At 42.2% G+C, this 18,544-nt stretch overlaps 1 protein-coding gene and 1 pseudogene across 1 annotated transcript in view; one reads left to right on the plus strand and one right to left on the minus strand.

The window, feature by feature from the left end:
• Window positions 1–9,501, minus strand: part of ENTPD7 (ectonucleoside triphosphate diphosphohydrolase 7) — a 29,952-nt gene extending 20,451 nt beyond the window's left edge. Inside the window, exons 1-3 of the mRNA XM_070432540.1 lie at window positions 9,427–9,501; window positions 9,048–9,150; window positions 7,721–7,903 (exon numbers count right to left, since the gene is read on the minus strand). Of these exons, the coding sequence (XP_070288641.1) occupies window positions 7,721–7,903; window positions 9,048–9,055 (191 nt within the window). The 5' untranslated portion in view covers window positions 9,056–9,150; window positions 9,427–9,501. The remainder of the gene's footprint in view (window positions 1–7,720; window positions 7,904–9,047; window positions 9,151–9,426) is intronic.
• Window positions 9,502–10,150: 649 nt separating this feature from the next.
• LOC139022177 (small ribosomal subunit protein uS8 pseudogene) lies at window positions 10,151–15,881 on the plus strand (annotated as a pseudogene).
• The last annotated feature ends 2,663 nt before the right edge of the window (window positions 15,882–18,544 follow it).

Genomic DNA, 18,544 nt, shown 5'->3' on the forward strand with positions numbered 1-18,544 from the left:
AGCTTATTAGTCAGTAAAGGATTACTATTCTTGGTGCTAAGAATATATACTGTGTGGTAGATTAAAATTTTGTCTTGGGCCCTAACTGGTTTGGCTCAGTGGATAGAGCGTCAGCCTGCAGACTGAAAGGTCCCAGGTTTGATTCCAGTCAAGGACATGTACCTTGGTTGCAGGCACATCCCCAGTGGGAGGTGTGCAGGAGGCAGCTGATCGATGTTTCTCTCCCATCGATGTTTCTGACTCTCTATCCTTCTCCCTTCCTCTCTATAAAAATATCAATGGAATATATTAAAAAAAAAAATTTGTCTCGGAAGCCTTTTAAATTTGAATGGGCATCTTTAAAAAAAAAAGATTCAACATTACAAATACAAAAGGGGCGTATGCAAATGAGGAACCTTAAAAATGGAGGTATAAGTAGCTTCATAGAAGTGTAGGTATCAGCTTTGTAGTAAATCCACCTATGATCAGAACACTAAGCCACGTGTCATGCCGCTCAGAACAATCTAGACTGTGTTTACCGGTGATTTCATATTGCTATATAGACCACAAATCCTTACTTTGGACAAAAAAAGAAAAGTTGTTAAAACAGAACATGTACCCCTGGCTGGTGTTGCTCAATTGGTTGGGTGTCATACCATACACTGAAAGGTTGCCGGTTCGACTCCTGGTCAGGGCACATATCTGGGTTGTGGGTTCGAACCCAGTCCTGGCACACACAAGAGGCAACTGATCAATATTTCTCTTTTACATCAATGTCTCTTCCTCTCTCCCTTTCTCTCTCTCTCCCTTCCTCTCTCTCTAAAAATAAATTTTTAAAAAATATCCTTGGGTGAGGATTAAAAAAGAAGAGCATGTAGAAAACCATTCTAAAACCAAAAAAGTAGAGCTGAGTACCTTTCCTATTCTACAATGCAAAATGCATTTTTTTAAAAAGAGAAGAGCCCTAGCCGGTTTGCTCAGTGGATAGAGCATAGAGCAGGGGTGGGCCAACTTTTTGACTCGAGGACCACAATGGGTTCTTAAACTGAACCGGAAGGCCAGAACAAAAGCATGGATGGAGTGTTTGTGTGAACTAATATAAATTCAAAGTAAACATCATTACATAAAAGGGTACGGTCTTTTTTTTTTTTTAGTTTTATTCATTTCAAACGGGCCGGATCCGGCCCGCGGGCCGTAGTTTGCCCACGGCTGGCATAGAGCATCGGCCTGTGGACCAAAGGGTCCCTGGTTCAATTCTGGTCAAGGGTACCTTAGTTGCAGGCTCTTCCCTGGGTCGAGCCCTGATCAGGCTCATACAGGAGGCAACCAATTGATATCTTTCACATCAATGTTTCTCTCTGTCACTCCCTCTCTCTCTTCCACTCTCCCTAAAAATCAATGGAAAAATCCTCAGGTGAGGATTAACAAAAAAAAAAAAAAGAGAAAGAGAAGAAGATACAGTTAAGCTTCAATATAATGTTGTATAGTATAGGGTCAGGTAGAACTTTTCTCTGGATTTGATATGAGAGCAAGTTATGGGAAATGAAACAGGTGGTAAAAATCTGTTACACACTGGAAAGTTCATAGTCCTAAAGATTCCATTTCACCACATTCTTTCCCAGGCTAATCAAATTACTGGGCTGAACTGGGCTCACGATCTACCAATAAACTCGGAACAGCTCACATCGATCACATGAAGGCTGGGCAGAGGTCTGGGTTTATTACAGAATTCTTGCAAATACTGACCTCGAAAGATACCACAGATAGAAAACAGGCAAGGTAATTCATTTCCTATCATAGCAGCCCTTGTTGCTCCTGGCTGCTATTTTGCAACCGACCATTAAGTTAGCTGCAATGAGGAATCTAAAACCTTATCTAGAAACGTTTTATACTCCAGAACATTAAAATCCATTGGTTATCCAGCACTTTGAATGACTTTTACCCATGCATAATTTTGTCTCAGAGACTTGAAGGGTTAGTAAACACTTTGAGCACCAATGCTCTAATGTGACCTCTTTTTTTCTGTCCTAACATCCATCTGCTTCTCTACCTGTTCATCCCCCTTCCTCTTCTTGACATAAGCTTCCCCGTTCTTAAGAAGCCTCCATTCCACAGTGGCTGATTCTCGTAGTAGCCACATGATCTGAAAAGGCCTCCATCTTCTGTTGTAAAACGTGGAGTGTCATTATTCCCCTTGAGAACTTGTATTGCAGTATGAACCCCTAAGACTTCTTTCACATATGTTTGCTCTACTTCTCCATTTCGGCTATCAGTTTCTCAAGAGTAGTTATCTTATACGCAGCACCTTGATATTATCACAGTGTCTCTTGCATTTCTCTGATATGTATCAATCAATGCTGATTAGTCTTGTCCTAGAGCTCATGATATAGAGCTATTGCTTTGTTACTAACTCCTGATGTCTTTGTATCGCTATACTCAAAATCAATTGGTCTCCTTTTTAGAAAGTTTCAATGGCTTCCCAAAGCATCCTGTCATCTTCTTTGGTTCCTGTCAAGATAAACAACTTTAAGCTCTAATTTGGGTGCAATTCAGCTTTTCTTTCTCTTCCCTTAGGAGTCTACCTGTATGCAGAAAAATTTCCACTGATACTAGAACACAAGGAAGAAAGATAGGACCAGAGGACCAGTGTAATTTTAAAATTACACTTCCCATTTGAGTCTTTGATCAATGCTTCAGGCAATAGAAAACCTCCATTTTTCTCATCTTGCATACAAATAAGTAGCTGAAGAACAATTTTCCTTTCTGGGAAGTACTATCACCTCTTTATGGAACTCTGGCATCTTATGACCTATAAGGCTTCTTACACTTATCAAGCACCTGAAGGTCTTCCTCTGGCTAGGCTCCTGACATGGGTGGATGGATGGCTGGTCCTTTTTGGGATCTGCAGTCCTGGACTTAGTCATCATGGTCAGTTACTTGCAATGGTGGACCCTCCTGCTTTGCTGATGCTGCACTAAGTTAATTCCTGAAGGGGAACTAAAGCCCAAGAGAAAAGTTCTAAAAGCCTTGGAATCCCTCACATCCACCTTCCCAGAGATCTGACTGACCATCACACACTTACCCTTCTCCCCCTCACACACGTATTTTCTCTCTGTCTGAGAAGCATGATTTCCCTCTGGTCACTGCTGAATCAATGAAAAGAAAGCTACCCACATATACATCACCCAAGGTAGAATTGGAAGACAGTGGCTTTTCACTTCCATTAGCCTGAAAACATTAACAGCATTAGAGCACTAACTGACCAAACCAATACCTAGCTTACAAAAATCAAAACTAATTATACCACTCCTAGAGTTCAAATAGAACTCAGTAATGCGCCAAAGGTCAGTCAAAGTGGCCCTCATCAGCATGGGGCAACCAGCTCTTTGCTGAATGTCACATACTCTTCAATTCTGTTCAAGGATCAGAACCAAATATAATAACATTATAGCCAAAGTAGCTGTGCATGACGGATGCTAGTAATACACGCCCAGGAAGGCATCTTGTAAGGTTACTCTTTATCTCCCAACAAGATTTAATCAGGGCAGCCAGAAACATTCATATGTTAAAGCTCTGCTTATAAATACTACAACGGACCAGTAAGAGAATAAATAAATAAATGCGAATAAGTGCCTTTAATCTCTGAATTGTTCTATTGTACATAAGAACACAACTTATCTGAATATCCTAAAGTTAGTAAATTTTCTTCTAACCAAAAATAATGCCTCTTTTGACTTGCTTTAAGCAGAATTGAAACTCCTTAGGAAGGCTCAATTTAGCTGGGAACCTAAAACTGCTCTAAAAAAAAAAAACATTTGTTAATAAAAAAAAACAGCTCTGGATTCCATCCTTACTGACATCCCATTACTCTCTTCTACATTTACTTTTCCCTAACTTCTAGTTCTAATGCAAACTCCTCCTTTCTCCTTTCAGAAGCACTGAGGGTGGGCACATAATGAAGAAAAAAAATGCAACTCCTCAGTTTTGAAACTACTGAGGGGGAAACCCACACACAGGCTTATAAAGTTCTGGGATGTTATCACCCAGAAGTGATAAGTTCCATGAATGGCTGAAATTTTTTGAATTAAAACATTTTTTCAATATGAAAATAAATTAAGATTTTTTTAAACATTAGCTACTTTCATACATATTAAAATACGTACAAAGATGCAATGTGTAACAGAGATTATAATTTCTAATTAAAGCAATGCACCATTTATCAAGACCATAGAATGAATTCAGTGTTCTTATGGGCATATTTTCTTGGTCAAGGTTTTCCAAACTTGCTCCCATGAAGGCACCAGTAAGTACAGTCAGTCCTCACTTAACATCATCGATAGGTTCTTGGAAACTTGGATGACTTTAAGTAAAAGAATATGTAGCAAAATCAGTTGTACCATAGGCTAATTGATATAAACAAGAGTTAAGCTCCTATTGTTTCTGGCCACCAAAACATCACCAACTTCTAAAAAAAGACCCAAAACACTTCTAATATTAAACACTGAAATAAATGTAAGCTATACATATATTTAAGAAAGATTAATAAAAACAAGTAAGATAATCATGCTCTAACCTGCTGATTCCAGTTCAGGGTCCCAGGTGGCTTGAGTCCACCCAGCAGCTGAGGGCACAAGACGGGAGCCCACTTGGACCTTCCACCGAGGGTACAGTCACACACACCCACACTCACTCAGACTGGGACCATTTAGACCAGCGGTCGCCAACCTTTCGGACCTCACGGACCACCAGTGGTCCGCGGACCACCGGTTGGCAACCGCTGCTCCAAAGGTTTCTTAGACATCCAATCCACCTCATGTGCACATCTTCGGGATGTGGGAGGAAACCAAAGCACCCAGAGAAAACCCACACAGACATGGGCAGGACATGCAAACTACACACAGTGGCCCCAGCCAGGAATCAATTGTTTTTTTTCCTCATCAACATTGAACAAAACAATGTTACTTGAGGACCTGCTATTCACTCTTTGTGGAATATCACAAATACTGATATAGCCCTAGCTGGTATGACTCAGTGGACAGAGTGTCGGCCTGTGGACTGAAGAGTCCCAGGTTCGATTCTGGTCAAGGGCACATGCCCAGGTTGCAGGCTCTATCCCCAGTAGGGGGCATGCAGGAGGCAGCCAATCAATGATTCTCTCTCATCATTGATGTTTCTCTCTCTCTCTCCCTCTCTCTTTCTCTCTCTCCCCCTTCCTCTCTGAAACACACACACACACACACACACACACACACACACACACACTCTAAAGGCCCAGTGCATGAAATTCATGCATGGGTAGGGTCCCAAGTCCTGGCCAGCGATCAGGGCCAATCAGGGCCTTCCAGCTCCTGGCAGGGCAGGGGCCTTCCTTCATTCCATACCGCCTCCTGGTGGTCAGCTCATGTCATAGCGAGTGAGCGAACTCCCGGTCTCCCGGTCAAACCCCCGAGGGGACACTTTGCATATTAGCCTTTCGTATATACGTGTATATATACATATATACACACATATATATAATTCATTGTGTAAATTAGGAACATTTTAAGTAGGAAAAAATAAAACTATATGTATGTAATAAAAAAATCACAACCACGACGAACATTAGCTTAAAATTTTTTTATAAGCTGTTGAACTAAAGTGATATGTGTTGCCATCAATTCCTAGTTATTTGCTTAATGATTTTATCACCAGCTAGAGGTCACTTGTGCTTAAGCAGTAGCTGCTGCCATAAAAAAAAAAAAAAAAAAGGAATTCTGGAAGGAAAATTATAAAGATTTTTTTAAATTTTTTTATTGATTTCAGAGAACAAGGGAAGGGAGAGAGAGAAATAGAAACATCAATGATGAGACTGCCCCCTATTGGGGATTGAGCCGCAACACAGGCAAGTGCCCTGCCTGGGAATAAAACCGTAACCACCTGGTTCATATATTATATTTTTTGCCAATGTGACAAAAAATAGGTATAATTTTGATTCATTCACACTAGACCAGTGGTTCTCAACCTTCCTAATGCCGCGACCCTTTAATACAGTTCCTCATGTTGTGGTGACCCCCAACCATAAAATTATTTTCGTTGCTACTTCATAACTGTAATTTTGCTACTGTTATGAATCGTCATGTAAATATCTGATATGCAGGATGTATTTTCATTGTTACAAATTGAACATAATGAAAGCATAGTGATTAATCACAAAAAAATATGTAATTATATATGTGTTTTCCGATGGTCTTAGGCGACCCCTGCGAAAGGGTCGTTCGACCTCCAAAGAGATCGCGACCCAGAGGTTGAGAACCGCTGCACTGGACAGCTATTGTTGTGTTGGCTATTGTCATTTTTTTCATTTTAACAATCTAAGGGAAAAGAGGCCAGTGCCCTTAAAAATTCTTACAGTGCCCGAGTAGGTGTGGCTCAGTTGGTTGGAGCACTGTCCCAGGCACTGAAGAGCTTGATTCCCAGTCAGGGCACATACCCAGGTTGCAGGTACCATCCCAGTTCGAGTACGTAAGGGAGGTAACAGATCAATGTTTCTCTCTCTCTCCCTTCCTCTCTATCTAAAAATCAATGAAAACATATCCACAGATGAGGATTAAAAAAAGAAAATTCTTGCAGCACACCAGTTGAAAATCACTACTTTAGAACAATGGTTCTCAACTCCAGCTGCACATTAGAGTCACCTTGAATATTTATAATAAAAATAAAAACAATATATGGTGGCACTTATATGAAGTAAAACATATGGCAACAATAGCACAAAGGGCAAGGTCAAAAGGGCAGATTCTTACAATATGTGTAAAGTGGTATATTACTTGAAGGTAGACCATGATAAGTTAAAAATGTATACTATCAAGATGAAATCCTAAAGTAATCACTAAAAAAGTAAAAACAGAGTTATAGTAATAAGCCAACAAGAGACAAAACATTATATGCAGAGCCCATGGACACAGACAATAGTGTGGTGAAGGCCTGGAGTGGGGCAGGTGTGGGTGGAAAGGGCGTAGGAGGGAAAATGAGGGACATCTGTAATACTGTCAACAATAAAAATAAATTTTAAAAAGAGAGACAAAATGGAATAATACATACTCAAGTCAAAAGAAGGGAGAAAAAGAGGGAAAACAAACATAGAACAGATATGACAAGCAGAAAAGAAATAGCAAGATAGATTCAAACTTAAACATAATTGATAATCACATTAAATGTAAATGGCTTAAACACCCCAAACAAAAAGCAGACCCTGTCAGATAGGATAAAAAGCAAAACTCAGCTAAATGCTGCTTCAAGAAGCCCACTTTAAGTATAAAAACTGGAATAGGCTAAAACCAAAAGGATGGAAAAGCACCTGTCACACTAACACTAATCAAAAGAAAGCTTAAGAATATTAATACCAGACCAGTAGATTTCATAGCAAAGAATATAATCAAGGATAAAGAGAGTCATTCAATAATAATAAAAAGGGTCAATGCATCAAGAGTACATAACAATCGTAAACATTTATGCACTAACAAGTTAGCCCACAAAAACAGGAAAATAGGAAAGATGCCTTACAAGGTTAAAACACAGCATCATCATTCCTGAATCAAAACTGAAGATTGTCAAGATTGTTATGCAATAAGTGTCATGCAATTTTACTAACAAAAGTACAGTTTTCCCCAAAAGGGTCAAAGGTAGTAATGTGTTAAACAGCTTATCAAAATATTTATGACTTCAATGCAAAGCTGAGGAAAGTGATCTAAAGCTGACTCACCTTTCATATTGCCTATCTCGTGGTAATGAAGCACCCCAATGTCGAAAGTCCATGATTAACATAAGTAGAAGGAGGCAGGATATGAAGAAGAGTCCTAGGAATGCTACCCGCTGACGGGGAAATGGGCTCACTGTGGGCACAGTAAAGTACCAGGAGGCTGGGCAGAGGTAGGAAAAACTGATCCTGAAATGAGACAAACATGAGTAAGAAAAGTCTCTACAACTGAGTACTAAAATATAGTTTTTAAACTGGATTAAAGCCCTTCCGAATAAATGCAAAAATTCATGCCACCAGAAACTTAAATGTTCTTCAAGTCTCAAATTTTAGAAAAGGACCTATATGGTTCATGGTGCTTCTACCATATAAGTCAGAAAAGCTGTATCTGATCTTTTTCCAAGTCTGCACTTTGGGGTGCAATTCAAAGAATTAATCTTATTTTAATGAAAAGATCGCGTCTCCCTGAGCAACTTCATAACGTTGAAGAATCAGAGCACTATGACATTCCCACCAAGAATGCTGTCAAAAAATTGGGTAGTCAGGAAATGTATTCCACTGATTAAAAAATATTTTAATAGGTAATACATGCACACAGTAAAAAAAATCAAACAATTTAAATATATATATATATATATATATATATATATATATATAATGGAAAGTGAGTCTTTTGCCCTAATCCAACCATTTCCCTCTCAGAGGCAACCATTACTACCCAGTTTCTATGTATTTTTCCAGGGATATTCTATGTATACACAAGCATAGATACATATTATATATGGTAACATATCCGTGTGTGTGTGTGTGTGTGTGTGTGTGTGTATGCATCTCCATTTTGTTTTGTTTTACACCTTATATACTGTTCTGCATCTTTCCCCGCTTACTCTGTTTGACAACTGTCTCATATCCACAGATCCACAATAATCTTTTCTGAACGCTTCAGAGTATTATTACAATGGTTGGACAAGTGTATTCAACTGTGAAGTTCATTTTCTATATTGATTCAAAAGGACCTCAGTCTGTTTTCAAGGTTCATTACAAAATAAAAATCTTTTTTTAACCTAGTTTCACTCAAATGGAAATCTGAAAGAATATTACAGTCTAACCCTTTCTGAGCTGAGCAAGCACTGACCTGGGCCGAGGGTTAGGGGCTGGAAACTATTGTATCTGCCTTCAAAAGAATGAAACTTTGATCTTTGCAACCATGTGTCCCGATGCAAAGTCCAGATGCAGACCCAGGACGAGCTTCACTGTTAACAACCTCCCAGGACCCCTCAACCTGCGGCCACCCCGCACCGAGCTCAGCTGAGAAGGAAGTGAGCAGCCTTACCTAGCCATGGGTTCCCCTCAGTGGTCCCAACGCCTGTCACCTCCTTTTCCTTTTGCCCGGAGAAGGTGGTCTCCTTGTCCCAGGCATCTCCTAAGCCTGCAGCCTGGGAAGAGTTGGGTGGGTTTCAGGCTTACCTCCAGCTGTGCCCGCGAGACCAGACCTCCAGGAGGAGGCCAGGCGCCCACCCACTCCCCGAGCTCCCATTCCAGACACGTCCGCTCGGGTTCTGGGGCCCGGCGGACGCTCCCCGGCTCCCTGGGAGCGGGGACGTGCTCGAGGCCAGCGGGGTCCTGGAGGAACCGGCAGCCCCCGGGTGGCGGGGTGGGGGTTTCCGCCTCGCTTCCCGTTCCCCTCGGCCCCGCCGCCCTCCAGCACTCACACTCACGGGTCCAGGGGCCCGCCGCTCCTCCAGCACCTCTCCTCGCGGTCCCGGGCGAATGCCCACGGTCTCCAGCCCAGCCGGAAGGAGGCCTGCGACAGCGGCGGCGCCACGTCCCCAAGGAAACCGCAGGGAGCCAATGACTGACAGGGGACCCACGGAAAGGGACCCGCCCTCCGCCCAGCCAGAGCCACCGGCGAACCAGCTCCGTGGGCCGCACGTCCGTCCATCGGAATAGCCAATCCCCAAGAGAGTTCGGCCTCTAACGCCCGCCCCAGGATTCCGAGTGCGTCCAATCCGGAAGGGTGTCGTGCCGCGGCTCCGCCCGGAGGGGCCGGCGGAGGGCGCACAGGTGAGCGGTGCGGGCGGCACCCGGACACTCGGCTCACTCCGCTTTCTGAGCGGCGGAAAGTGTCCGCCGGCTGCTTTCTCCGCGGCTGCTCCCAGGACAGAGCGGCCTCGGTGGGTGGGTGGCTCTCGGGGTGTCTGCGACAGTAGTGCATCCCTTGCCCACAACCTATTGGAGGTTTTGTGTCCACCAACCCTGCCCGGCAGAATGGCAGTTCTTCCACCTCAAACCTGTCCTATAGCCTCCCAAACGGATGCCTTGGCTGCGTTGTTTTGTCCCGCGAGAAAAACATATCAACTGGGGACAAGGACGTCTACACCGAGGCGCTTATGCCCATTCATTCAACATTAATTGATTGTCTGCTGTGTGCCAGACATGAGCCAAAACGTAATGTTTCCTTAATGCGGTTTTTCTTTCTTGTTTACACAGCTGTTTCATTTCCAGGAGGGAGCCGCTCGGAAAGGATGAAGTCCAAGTCCTTACGAACGTGGCACAGGCATGGCCGTCCACGGCCCGCCCGTGCATCATCTTCACTGCTCCTTACCTCCCTTAATGGGCTCCGGCAGCACCTCTGTGGGGTCTGCCCTCTCGGGTATTGCTCCTTCTGCCTCCCCACCCCTAGAGCTGCCTTGAATGTCCTTCCCTGACATTTAGCAGGCCAGCTAGCCTCACCTCTTGTAAAAGCCTTACTTGACCTACACCCCGTTTATATATGCCTATTGTTTCGCTTACTACACGGAATTGCAATTATATGTATGTGTCTGCCCTAACTGGTTTGGCTCAGTGGATAGAGCGGCCTGCAGACTGAAGGGTCCCAGGTTCGATTCCGGTCAAGGGCATGTACCTTGGTTGCGGGCACATCCCCAGTAGCGGGTGTGCAGGAGGCAGCTGGTCAATGTTTCTCTTATCTATGTTTCTGACTCTCTATCCCTCTCCCTTCCTCTCTGTAAAATTATATATATATATATATATATATATATCCAAATGGACAGAATATCCTTGAGGGCAGGGAGTGTGTGCTTCCACTTCAATGTTGGGCACTGCCTGGCACATAAAATACACTTAATATACGATATATAATGAACGAATAACTGGAATTAAATGAAGACAACCCAAATGAGAACAAAAAGAGGCTATTTATTCCATGTCTGCTATAACAAGGCAGTCAGCCACCATCATTTGTGTCTGGCAGAGACTCAAAGGGTGTCAGGGGAGTAGGAAGCTAAAAATAAAAGAAAAATGAGGGTGGGGGTTTAGGTTTCATGTATGCTCTGACTTGAGAGTATTAGCATGAGGAAGCCGGAGGGAGACTAACCAGAAGCAGGGCACCTTATGTAACGGTGTTGGGAGGGGGATGGCGGCGGGGGCGGGGGGGGGGGGGGGAGGGGGGGGGAGGACCATATTTGGCTTTCTCTAATTGCTCCTGAGTTGGAGGGGGAGGGGCAAAAAATAGGGAAGCAGACAGTCATTGATCAGTCAACAGTTCCGGGCTGATTGCAGTAGAGGTTGTGGGTCAGAGTTCTAATTGTGATATACTAGTATAGTCTGGCAGTTGTCCAGTTTGTATATTCAGTATCATGATTATAGTTGGCCCTTGAACAACATGGATTTGACCTACACAGGTCCACTTATACATGGATTTTTTTTTCAATAAATATATACAGTGCTATAAATGTATTTTCCTTATAGTTTGTTAAGTAACATTTTCTTTCCTCTAGCTAGTTTACTGTAAGAATACAGTATATAATACACATATAAAAATGTGTTAATGGACTATTTATGTTATCTGTAAGGCTTCTGGTCAACAGTAAGCTATTAGTAGGTAAGTTTTGAGGGAGTCAAAAGTTATATGCGAATTTTCAACTGCACAGGGTTGAAAATCCCTTGTTGTTCAAGGATCAACTGTATTGTTTTTTTCCCCTCTATTACCCTCCCAACCTAATTGGCTTCCTAACTTACCTTTCTCCCTTGATTCTCAGTTTCAGTGTTCTTTTCTGTCCCTCAATCCCTATTCTTTTTCAAGTATTATAGTTTATCTGGACCCCCTGAAACCACATTGAGTAAAATAGTTGTATAAAGTTAAGATTAACCACAAAATTATATAAATATCAGGTATTTTTTTTATTCTAGAGCCCAGTTCAGTGCCTGGAACAAGATAGACATGGAAAAAAACTCAACAAATGTTTTGGATTCTTTTTATTATTATTGAAGTTGCCTTCCAACTGTGCAGTTCTAAATCTAATTTATGTACATTTCAAACTCTAGTATTCCACCAACTCTAGTGTTTTTGAATGGAAACAGAATTTCTATTTATGCTTTAAACAGTACTTAATTCATATGGTTTATGAACTATATTAACTTAGAACTTGAAGTTGCATTGAAGCAGCTTCTAATTTACATTCACATCTACTATTATAAAACAGAAAACAAACCTGCATTTTAAGTATTTATTTATTTTTAATTTTTTGTTAATCTTCACCTAAGGATATTTTCCTATTGATCTTTTAGAGAGAGTGGAAGAGAGAGGAAAAGACAGAGAGATACATCTATGTGAGAGAAACGCATGGATTGGTTGCCTTCTGCACGTGCCAGAACCAGGGTCTGGGCGGAGGAGGAGCCTTTGGTCCCCAGGCCGACACTCTATCCACTGAGCCAAATCGGCCAGGGCCAAACCTGCATTTTAATCCCAACTCTTTCTCCTTTTCTTTGTCTGACTGGTTTGGACAGTACTTCCTTCAATAAGTCCATATGCCCTCAGGCATTTGTAAAGCATGAGTCTACAAAAACCTGCAATGTTTATCTGATTAACAGCTCACTGAGCTGAGTTCTGAGGTTTCCAGTTAGAAAGGAAAAAAAAAAAAGCGTTGAGATAATTTCTCCATCTCATTTGCCGTAAGTCAAGTCAACATGTTGAAACAAATTACAGAAATCCATATTTCAAAACACGTTTTTAACTGCTTTTTAAAGGCTTGTCTACAATTACATTTGCAGTTTTCTCAGGAAGTTCTTGACTCTACCCAGTCCTGAGCAAAATCAGCCAAACCAGTCCCACACTTGGTGCCAGTTGTCTGCATTGCTTTATTTCTCTAATCAATTATCTTTCATTCCACACTCCATCCTGCCATAATCTCTTAAGTAATGTGGTCTTCACTCTTCCTTCCAAGTTTACTCATCTATCTTCTATCTTCAAATGTCTTGAAGTCACCTCATTATCGAAGACCAAGCTCATTGTCTCTTTACTCTCACCTATCTTATCTACTCAAACCTCCTCTGTTCATATTTAACCAACTTTGATTAAATACCCTATGATTCACCCAAGCACAAATTTGCAAGTCATTCTAGAATCTCTTTCATCTACTCCCTTTCATCATTCTATCCAATTAGTGTCTAGGTGTTCCTAATTAAAATGTCTAAAATCCTCTCCAATATCTTTCGATGAAGCCTGCTAACTTGTGGCCCTGCCTCCAGATCCATGCTCCTTCTGAGTATCCCTCCATTCTGATACACTAGTGAAATATAATTGTATTACTTCCTATTTTAAAATCTTTCCATGTTTTCCCCATCCCAATGGGATATAGTCCAAATTCCTTTGGCATGTTGTGGCAGATTCCGCTGACTGCCTACCCAAAAAGCCAACAATCTCTCTTTCACCTTGTTAACAGAATCCCAATTTCATTTCAGTAACTACAATACTATACTTGGTTATGTGATTAAAGAAAGTTAGACTCCAACCCCACCCCCAGGGAATAAACTATGGTTGGTCTAAGTCAATCATGATGGCCCATTCTGTCACCAAATATTGAACCTGGACATCTGACGCAGTTCTAACCAATGACGCTGAAGGGGAGTCAGCTGTTGGAAGGAATGAGAGGAGGGAAGAAGACATTTCTTGAAAAGTTTTCTCTATCCTAAGAAGAGTATAAGTCAATAAAAAGTTTACAGCTATGTTGGGGGGACAGGCCTGGAAGTAACAGGAAAAACTTGGGTCCTTGATAACATCATAAAAGCTGGTTAGTTAACCAATGTGGGAGCAGCCCTATGTATGGACACATTGAGATGCTAAATTCATTATTGTTCTTATTTTTAAGTCACATGAATCGGGGGGATTCTTACCTGTTGACTCCTAACTAATACATGTGATTTACAATGCCTAATATGATCTAGCTCCCAATATCTTCCAAGCACCCCAATAAATATTCTTACCCACAACCCTGCCATATTTATAGTTCTCAGAATTATGCCCTTTTCATCTCTAAGCCTTTATAATTGCTGTTACTTCTGCATAAAAATGACTTTCACATTTCTCTACCAAATGAACTCGTACTGATCATACTGAGCCTTAAAAACTCAGCTCAGATATCACCTATTCTGTGAGCTCCCCCAGTCACCTCAGGTGCTTCTCCTTTGCTCATGTATACTTTTTAGAAAAGAATATTTTTATTGATTTCAGAGAGGAAGGAAGAAGGAGAGAGAGAGATATAAACATCAATGATGAGAATCATTGATCAGCTGCCTCCTGCATGCCCCCTACTGGGGATAGAGCCCACAACCTGGGCATGTGCCCTTGACTGGAATAGAACCTGGGACCCTTCAGTTTACAGGCTGATGCTCTAGCCCAGTGGTTCTCAACCTTGGCTGCACATTACAATCACCTGGCAATTTTTTTAAAATCCTGATTTCTGGGCCTCATCCTCCGGAAATTCTGTTTCTTTGTTACTAATGTTGTGGCCTCACCCCATAACAAAGAAACAGAATTTCTGGAGGATGGGGCCCAGAAATCAGGATTTAAAAAGATTCCCAGGTGATTCTAATGTGCAGCCAAGGTTGAGAACCACTGCTCTAGCCACTAAGCCAAACCGGCTAGTGCCATGTATACTTCTTTAGGGCAAGACTAATTATTTTAAAAGCTGGCAGCTGTTTGAGTGGACCTGCTATCAGTTGACCTCGTAGGAAGACAGAATATGTAGGTTTTAGAACTCAATGAATATATTTGGTCAGAGAAAGTGGGATACCCTGGGCTTAGCCTAAATGGGAGAGGTTTAGACCAAGATAACTTACTCTGCATAATGAACTACGTACAGGAATTTTGAGCATTCCCTCTAGATACTGGGTTTGGGCAGCTCTGGTAAGGAAAAAAGAAAGAGATGAAAGAAAAGAGAAGGGACCCATGCAAGGTAGTGGCAAACAGAACTAAAGAGAAGGGCCTACGAGAGAGTCCCTGTATTATTTGTCTATAGTTGCATAACAAATTACCCCAAAACTTGGTGGCCCAAAACAACAAGCATTATTGTCTCTCACAGTTATCATGGGTCAGGAATTTGGGAACAGCTGGCTCAAACTCTCTCATAAGATTGCAATCGATGTCAGCTGGGGTTTATAGTCATATGAAGTCTTAACTGGGACTCAAAGATTTACTTCTAAGATGGCATATTGTATGGCTGGCAAGTAGATGCTGGGTGTAGGTGGGAGGCCTCAGTTCCTTTTTATATGGAATTCTCCCAGGGATGCTTGAGGTCTTTATGACAAGACAACTGGCTTCTCCCAGAGCAATCTGAGGGAGGGGGGAGAGAAGGAGGAGAGAGAGAGAGAGAGAGAGAGAGAGAGAGAGAGAGAGAGAGAGAGAGAGAGAGAGAAACTAGGTGGAAGCTCTATGCTTTTTCTGAATTAGCCTCAGAAGTCACATATCAATCTTTTGCCATCTTTCCGTGCCACCATAACGGTGCATGTGGAAGTCCGGGCTGATGCTCTCAAGGGCATCAACAATGTGGAAAGAGAGGCAAATAGTACCAGGTTCTTACTAGGCCATGCTCCAAAATCATTGTCCGTTTTCTAACTGTGATGGTGAAGCATGGCTACACTGGTGAATTTGAAGTCATAGATGATCACAGAGCTGGGAGAATGGTGAACGTCACATAAGCCAGTTAAACGACTGTGGAGTGACCAGGCCCAGATTTGATGTACAACTTAAAGATCTAGAAAAATGACAAAATAACCCATTCCCTTTCCATCAGTTTGGTTTCATTGTACTGACAACCTGGGTGGGCATCATGGACCACGAAAAAGACAAAAACACACAGGAGGGAAAATCCTGGGATTCCTTTTCTAGGGGTGTAATCCATATGTGCAAATAAAATGCCTCAATGGAAATAAAAAGTCACATATCTTCACTTCTGCCACATATTATTTATTAAAAGCAAGTCACTAACTCCCAGCCAACATTTAAGGGGAAGGCATTTAGGCTCTACCTTTTGAAGGGAGGAGTATCAAACACTATGTAGACATTTTAAAATCACCACAGTCCCTAAGACGATGTGGTCAAAGAAATTTCAAATAATAGTGTAGACATCTAGGGTTCAATTTTGAGTTCTGTGTTATGGTATAATCCTTTCCATGACCCCCAAACTTTAATAAAAGCTGATAACACTACAGCTATGTGTTAGAGTATTTTGAGGAATGAAGGCATAGCAGTGCAAAAAGATGGCAACTGTGGGAGGTGAATTAACAAGTAGGATAATTGAAAAATTGAAAAAAAGAGAGTTTAAATTTAAATTAGCCCTTATATTTAGTACAATAAGAAATGCTTGAGCCCTAACCAGTTTGACTCAGTGGATAGAGCGTCGGCCTGCAGACGCAAGAGTCCCAGGTTCGATTCTGGTCAAGGGCATGTACCTTGGTTGTGGGCACATACCCAGTAGGGAGTGTGCAGGAGGCAGCTGATCAATGTTTCTCTCTCATTGATGTTTCTAACTCTCTATCCCTCTCCCTTCCTCTCTGTGAAAAATCAATAAAATATTTTTTTAAAAAAAAGAAATGCTTGACAATCACAGGAAATCAATAGTCATTCAGAGAAGTGAAAGGCTGTACTTTAGGGGTACCAGCAGGGGAGGCAGGGTGCAGTATTGCAAACTCTGTCTAAAATGCTCCCAGTACTTGGGAGCCAGGCATGAGGAGAAAGCTATTGATCCCCTTCTCTGGGTATCCATTCTAATTTTATTTGGGTGTGAGGAAGGTACCTTGTGCATTTGAGGATTCTGACTCCACCCCTGATTCTAGGAGGGGAACATGTAAGCCAGGCCTAACATATGAGGCAAAATTCCATCCCTTGGACACAATTTTTTTTAGGAGTGGGCATGTAGCTCAATTCCAGATAGACAATTAAAAAATTATTTTATTATTTATCTGTTTCGTTTTTTCAGCATCATTTTTATTTTTTAATCCTCACCCGAGGTTATTTTTCCATTGATTCCCAGAGAGAGGGAAAGACAGAGAGAAATATCAATGTGAGAGAAACATTGATTGGTTGCCTCCTGCACTCGCCCTGGAGCCTGCAAATCAGGTACATGCACCTGATTGGAATTGAACCCGGGACCCTTCAGTCCACAGGCTGACACTCTATCCACTGAGCCAAACTGGCCAGGGCAAAGAGACATTTACTAGGGCAAATAAAAAGTTTATTTGCTTTTCTTAGAGAGTGTATGAGGGAGCAATTCCCTCTCTCTCCCCACCTTCCACTCCCTAGATTCTTAATGACATGCATGGTTAAGCCACTGAGTCAAACCAAACCTGCATTTCATTTTATGTCTGGACATCCAACTATTTGAGCTAATATCTTTTATTAAATCAATATGAAATGAGTACTTAGTCTTTCAACTTTTTGTATGTTTGACAATTTTCACAATCAAACGTGTGTCTGTGGGGGGGAGGGGGGACTACATTTGATATTATCTCTCAACTATCAGGCTGGAAAAGATTAAACTGTTTGATATGCTTTATGTTAGTAAAAACCCACTCTATTCTTCCAGATGCTCAGGTCCAAAATTTTGGTAGTTATTTTCAATCCCTCTCTTGCTCCCAACCCCACACCCAGCCCATGAGTAAAGCCTGTTGTAAAGTCGGTGATGTGAGGGCAAGCTAAATAGCCTTCTCAGACGGTAAAGGAAACTGAATTTAAGGAAAGGGGGTTGGAGGATGGGGATATCCAAAGGGAAGGGCTACACAGCAGGCCCTGAGCCAAAGGGTGTTGGGTCCACGATGGCAGCAAAAATATACTTAGGACAGTGAAACAAGGAAGAGCATAGAAGAGGCGACAGGAAAGACGAGGCTGGGCTGCTTGGCTCACTGACAAGTCAGAAAAAAGGGGGCCTTGGAGACAGGTTCAAGGGGTTAGCTCGGATGAGCTGTCACTGCCCATTGTTCTCCTGGTCGCAAATCTCACGGGGTCTCTTAGAAGTTAGGGCGGTACATTCCTGTGGCAAAGGAGAGGGAAAAGGGAATGGGAGATTAAGGGACCCTTAGGGGGTCCACAAGTCACTTTCAGAGAATCTGCAAACTCAAGTTACAAGCAAAATTTTGCGCGCGCCTGACAGGTGGAAGATGTTTGGGGGGAGGGAGAGGCGGGTGGGGAGAGGAGGATTTGTAGCTTCATTATTGCCCAAAGGTCGAGACTCAAAAGTTAATAACCACTGCTTAAGAGGAAGATAATAGATGAGTTAAAAAAAATTTTTTAAACAAAACAAAAACCCGGAGGCCCAGAGAAGGGTTAAGTGTTAGAGAGAAAAAGGAAAACCCCTTCCTTATCTAAGAAAAGCTATCATCAGATTGAAAAGTTCACAGTTGCATCATCAGCCCAGGGAAGCAGGTGTGGAAGCTTGCGACAGGAGACTGCCGATGCCGGGAGGGTGGAGTGGGGAAACGCCTGTGTTACCAACCGAGCCTGTAGGTTCGGTGCAGTTAAGGCCCGGGAGGTGGTGCTGAGGCTGGGCTGGCCGG

The sequence above is a fragment of the Myotis yumanensis genome, unplaced genomic scaffold (genome assembly GCF_028538775.1).
Source record: "Myotis yumanensis isolate MYYU_CA2020_CCGP unplaced genomic scaffold, mMyoYum1.0.hap1 SCAF_13, whole genome shotgun sequence".
NCBI lineage: Eukaryota > Metazoa > Chordata > Mammalia > Chiroptera > Vespertilionidae > Myotis > Myotis yumanensis.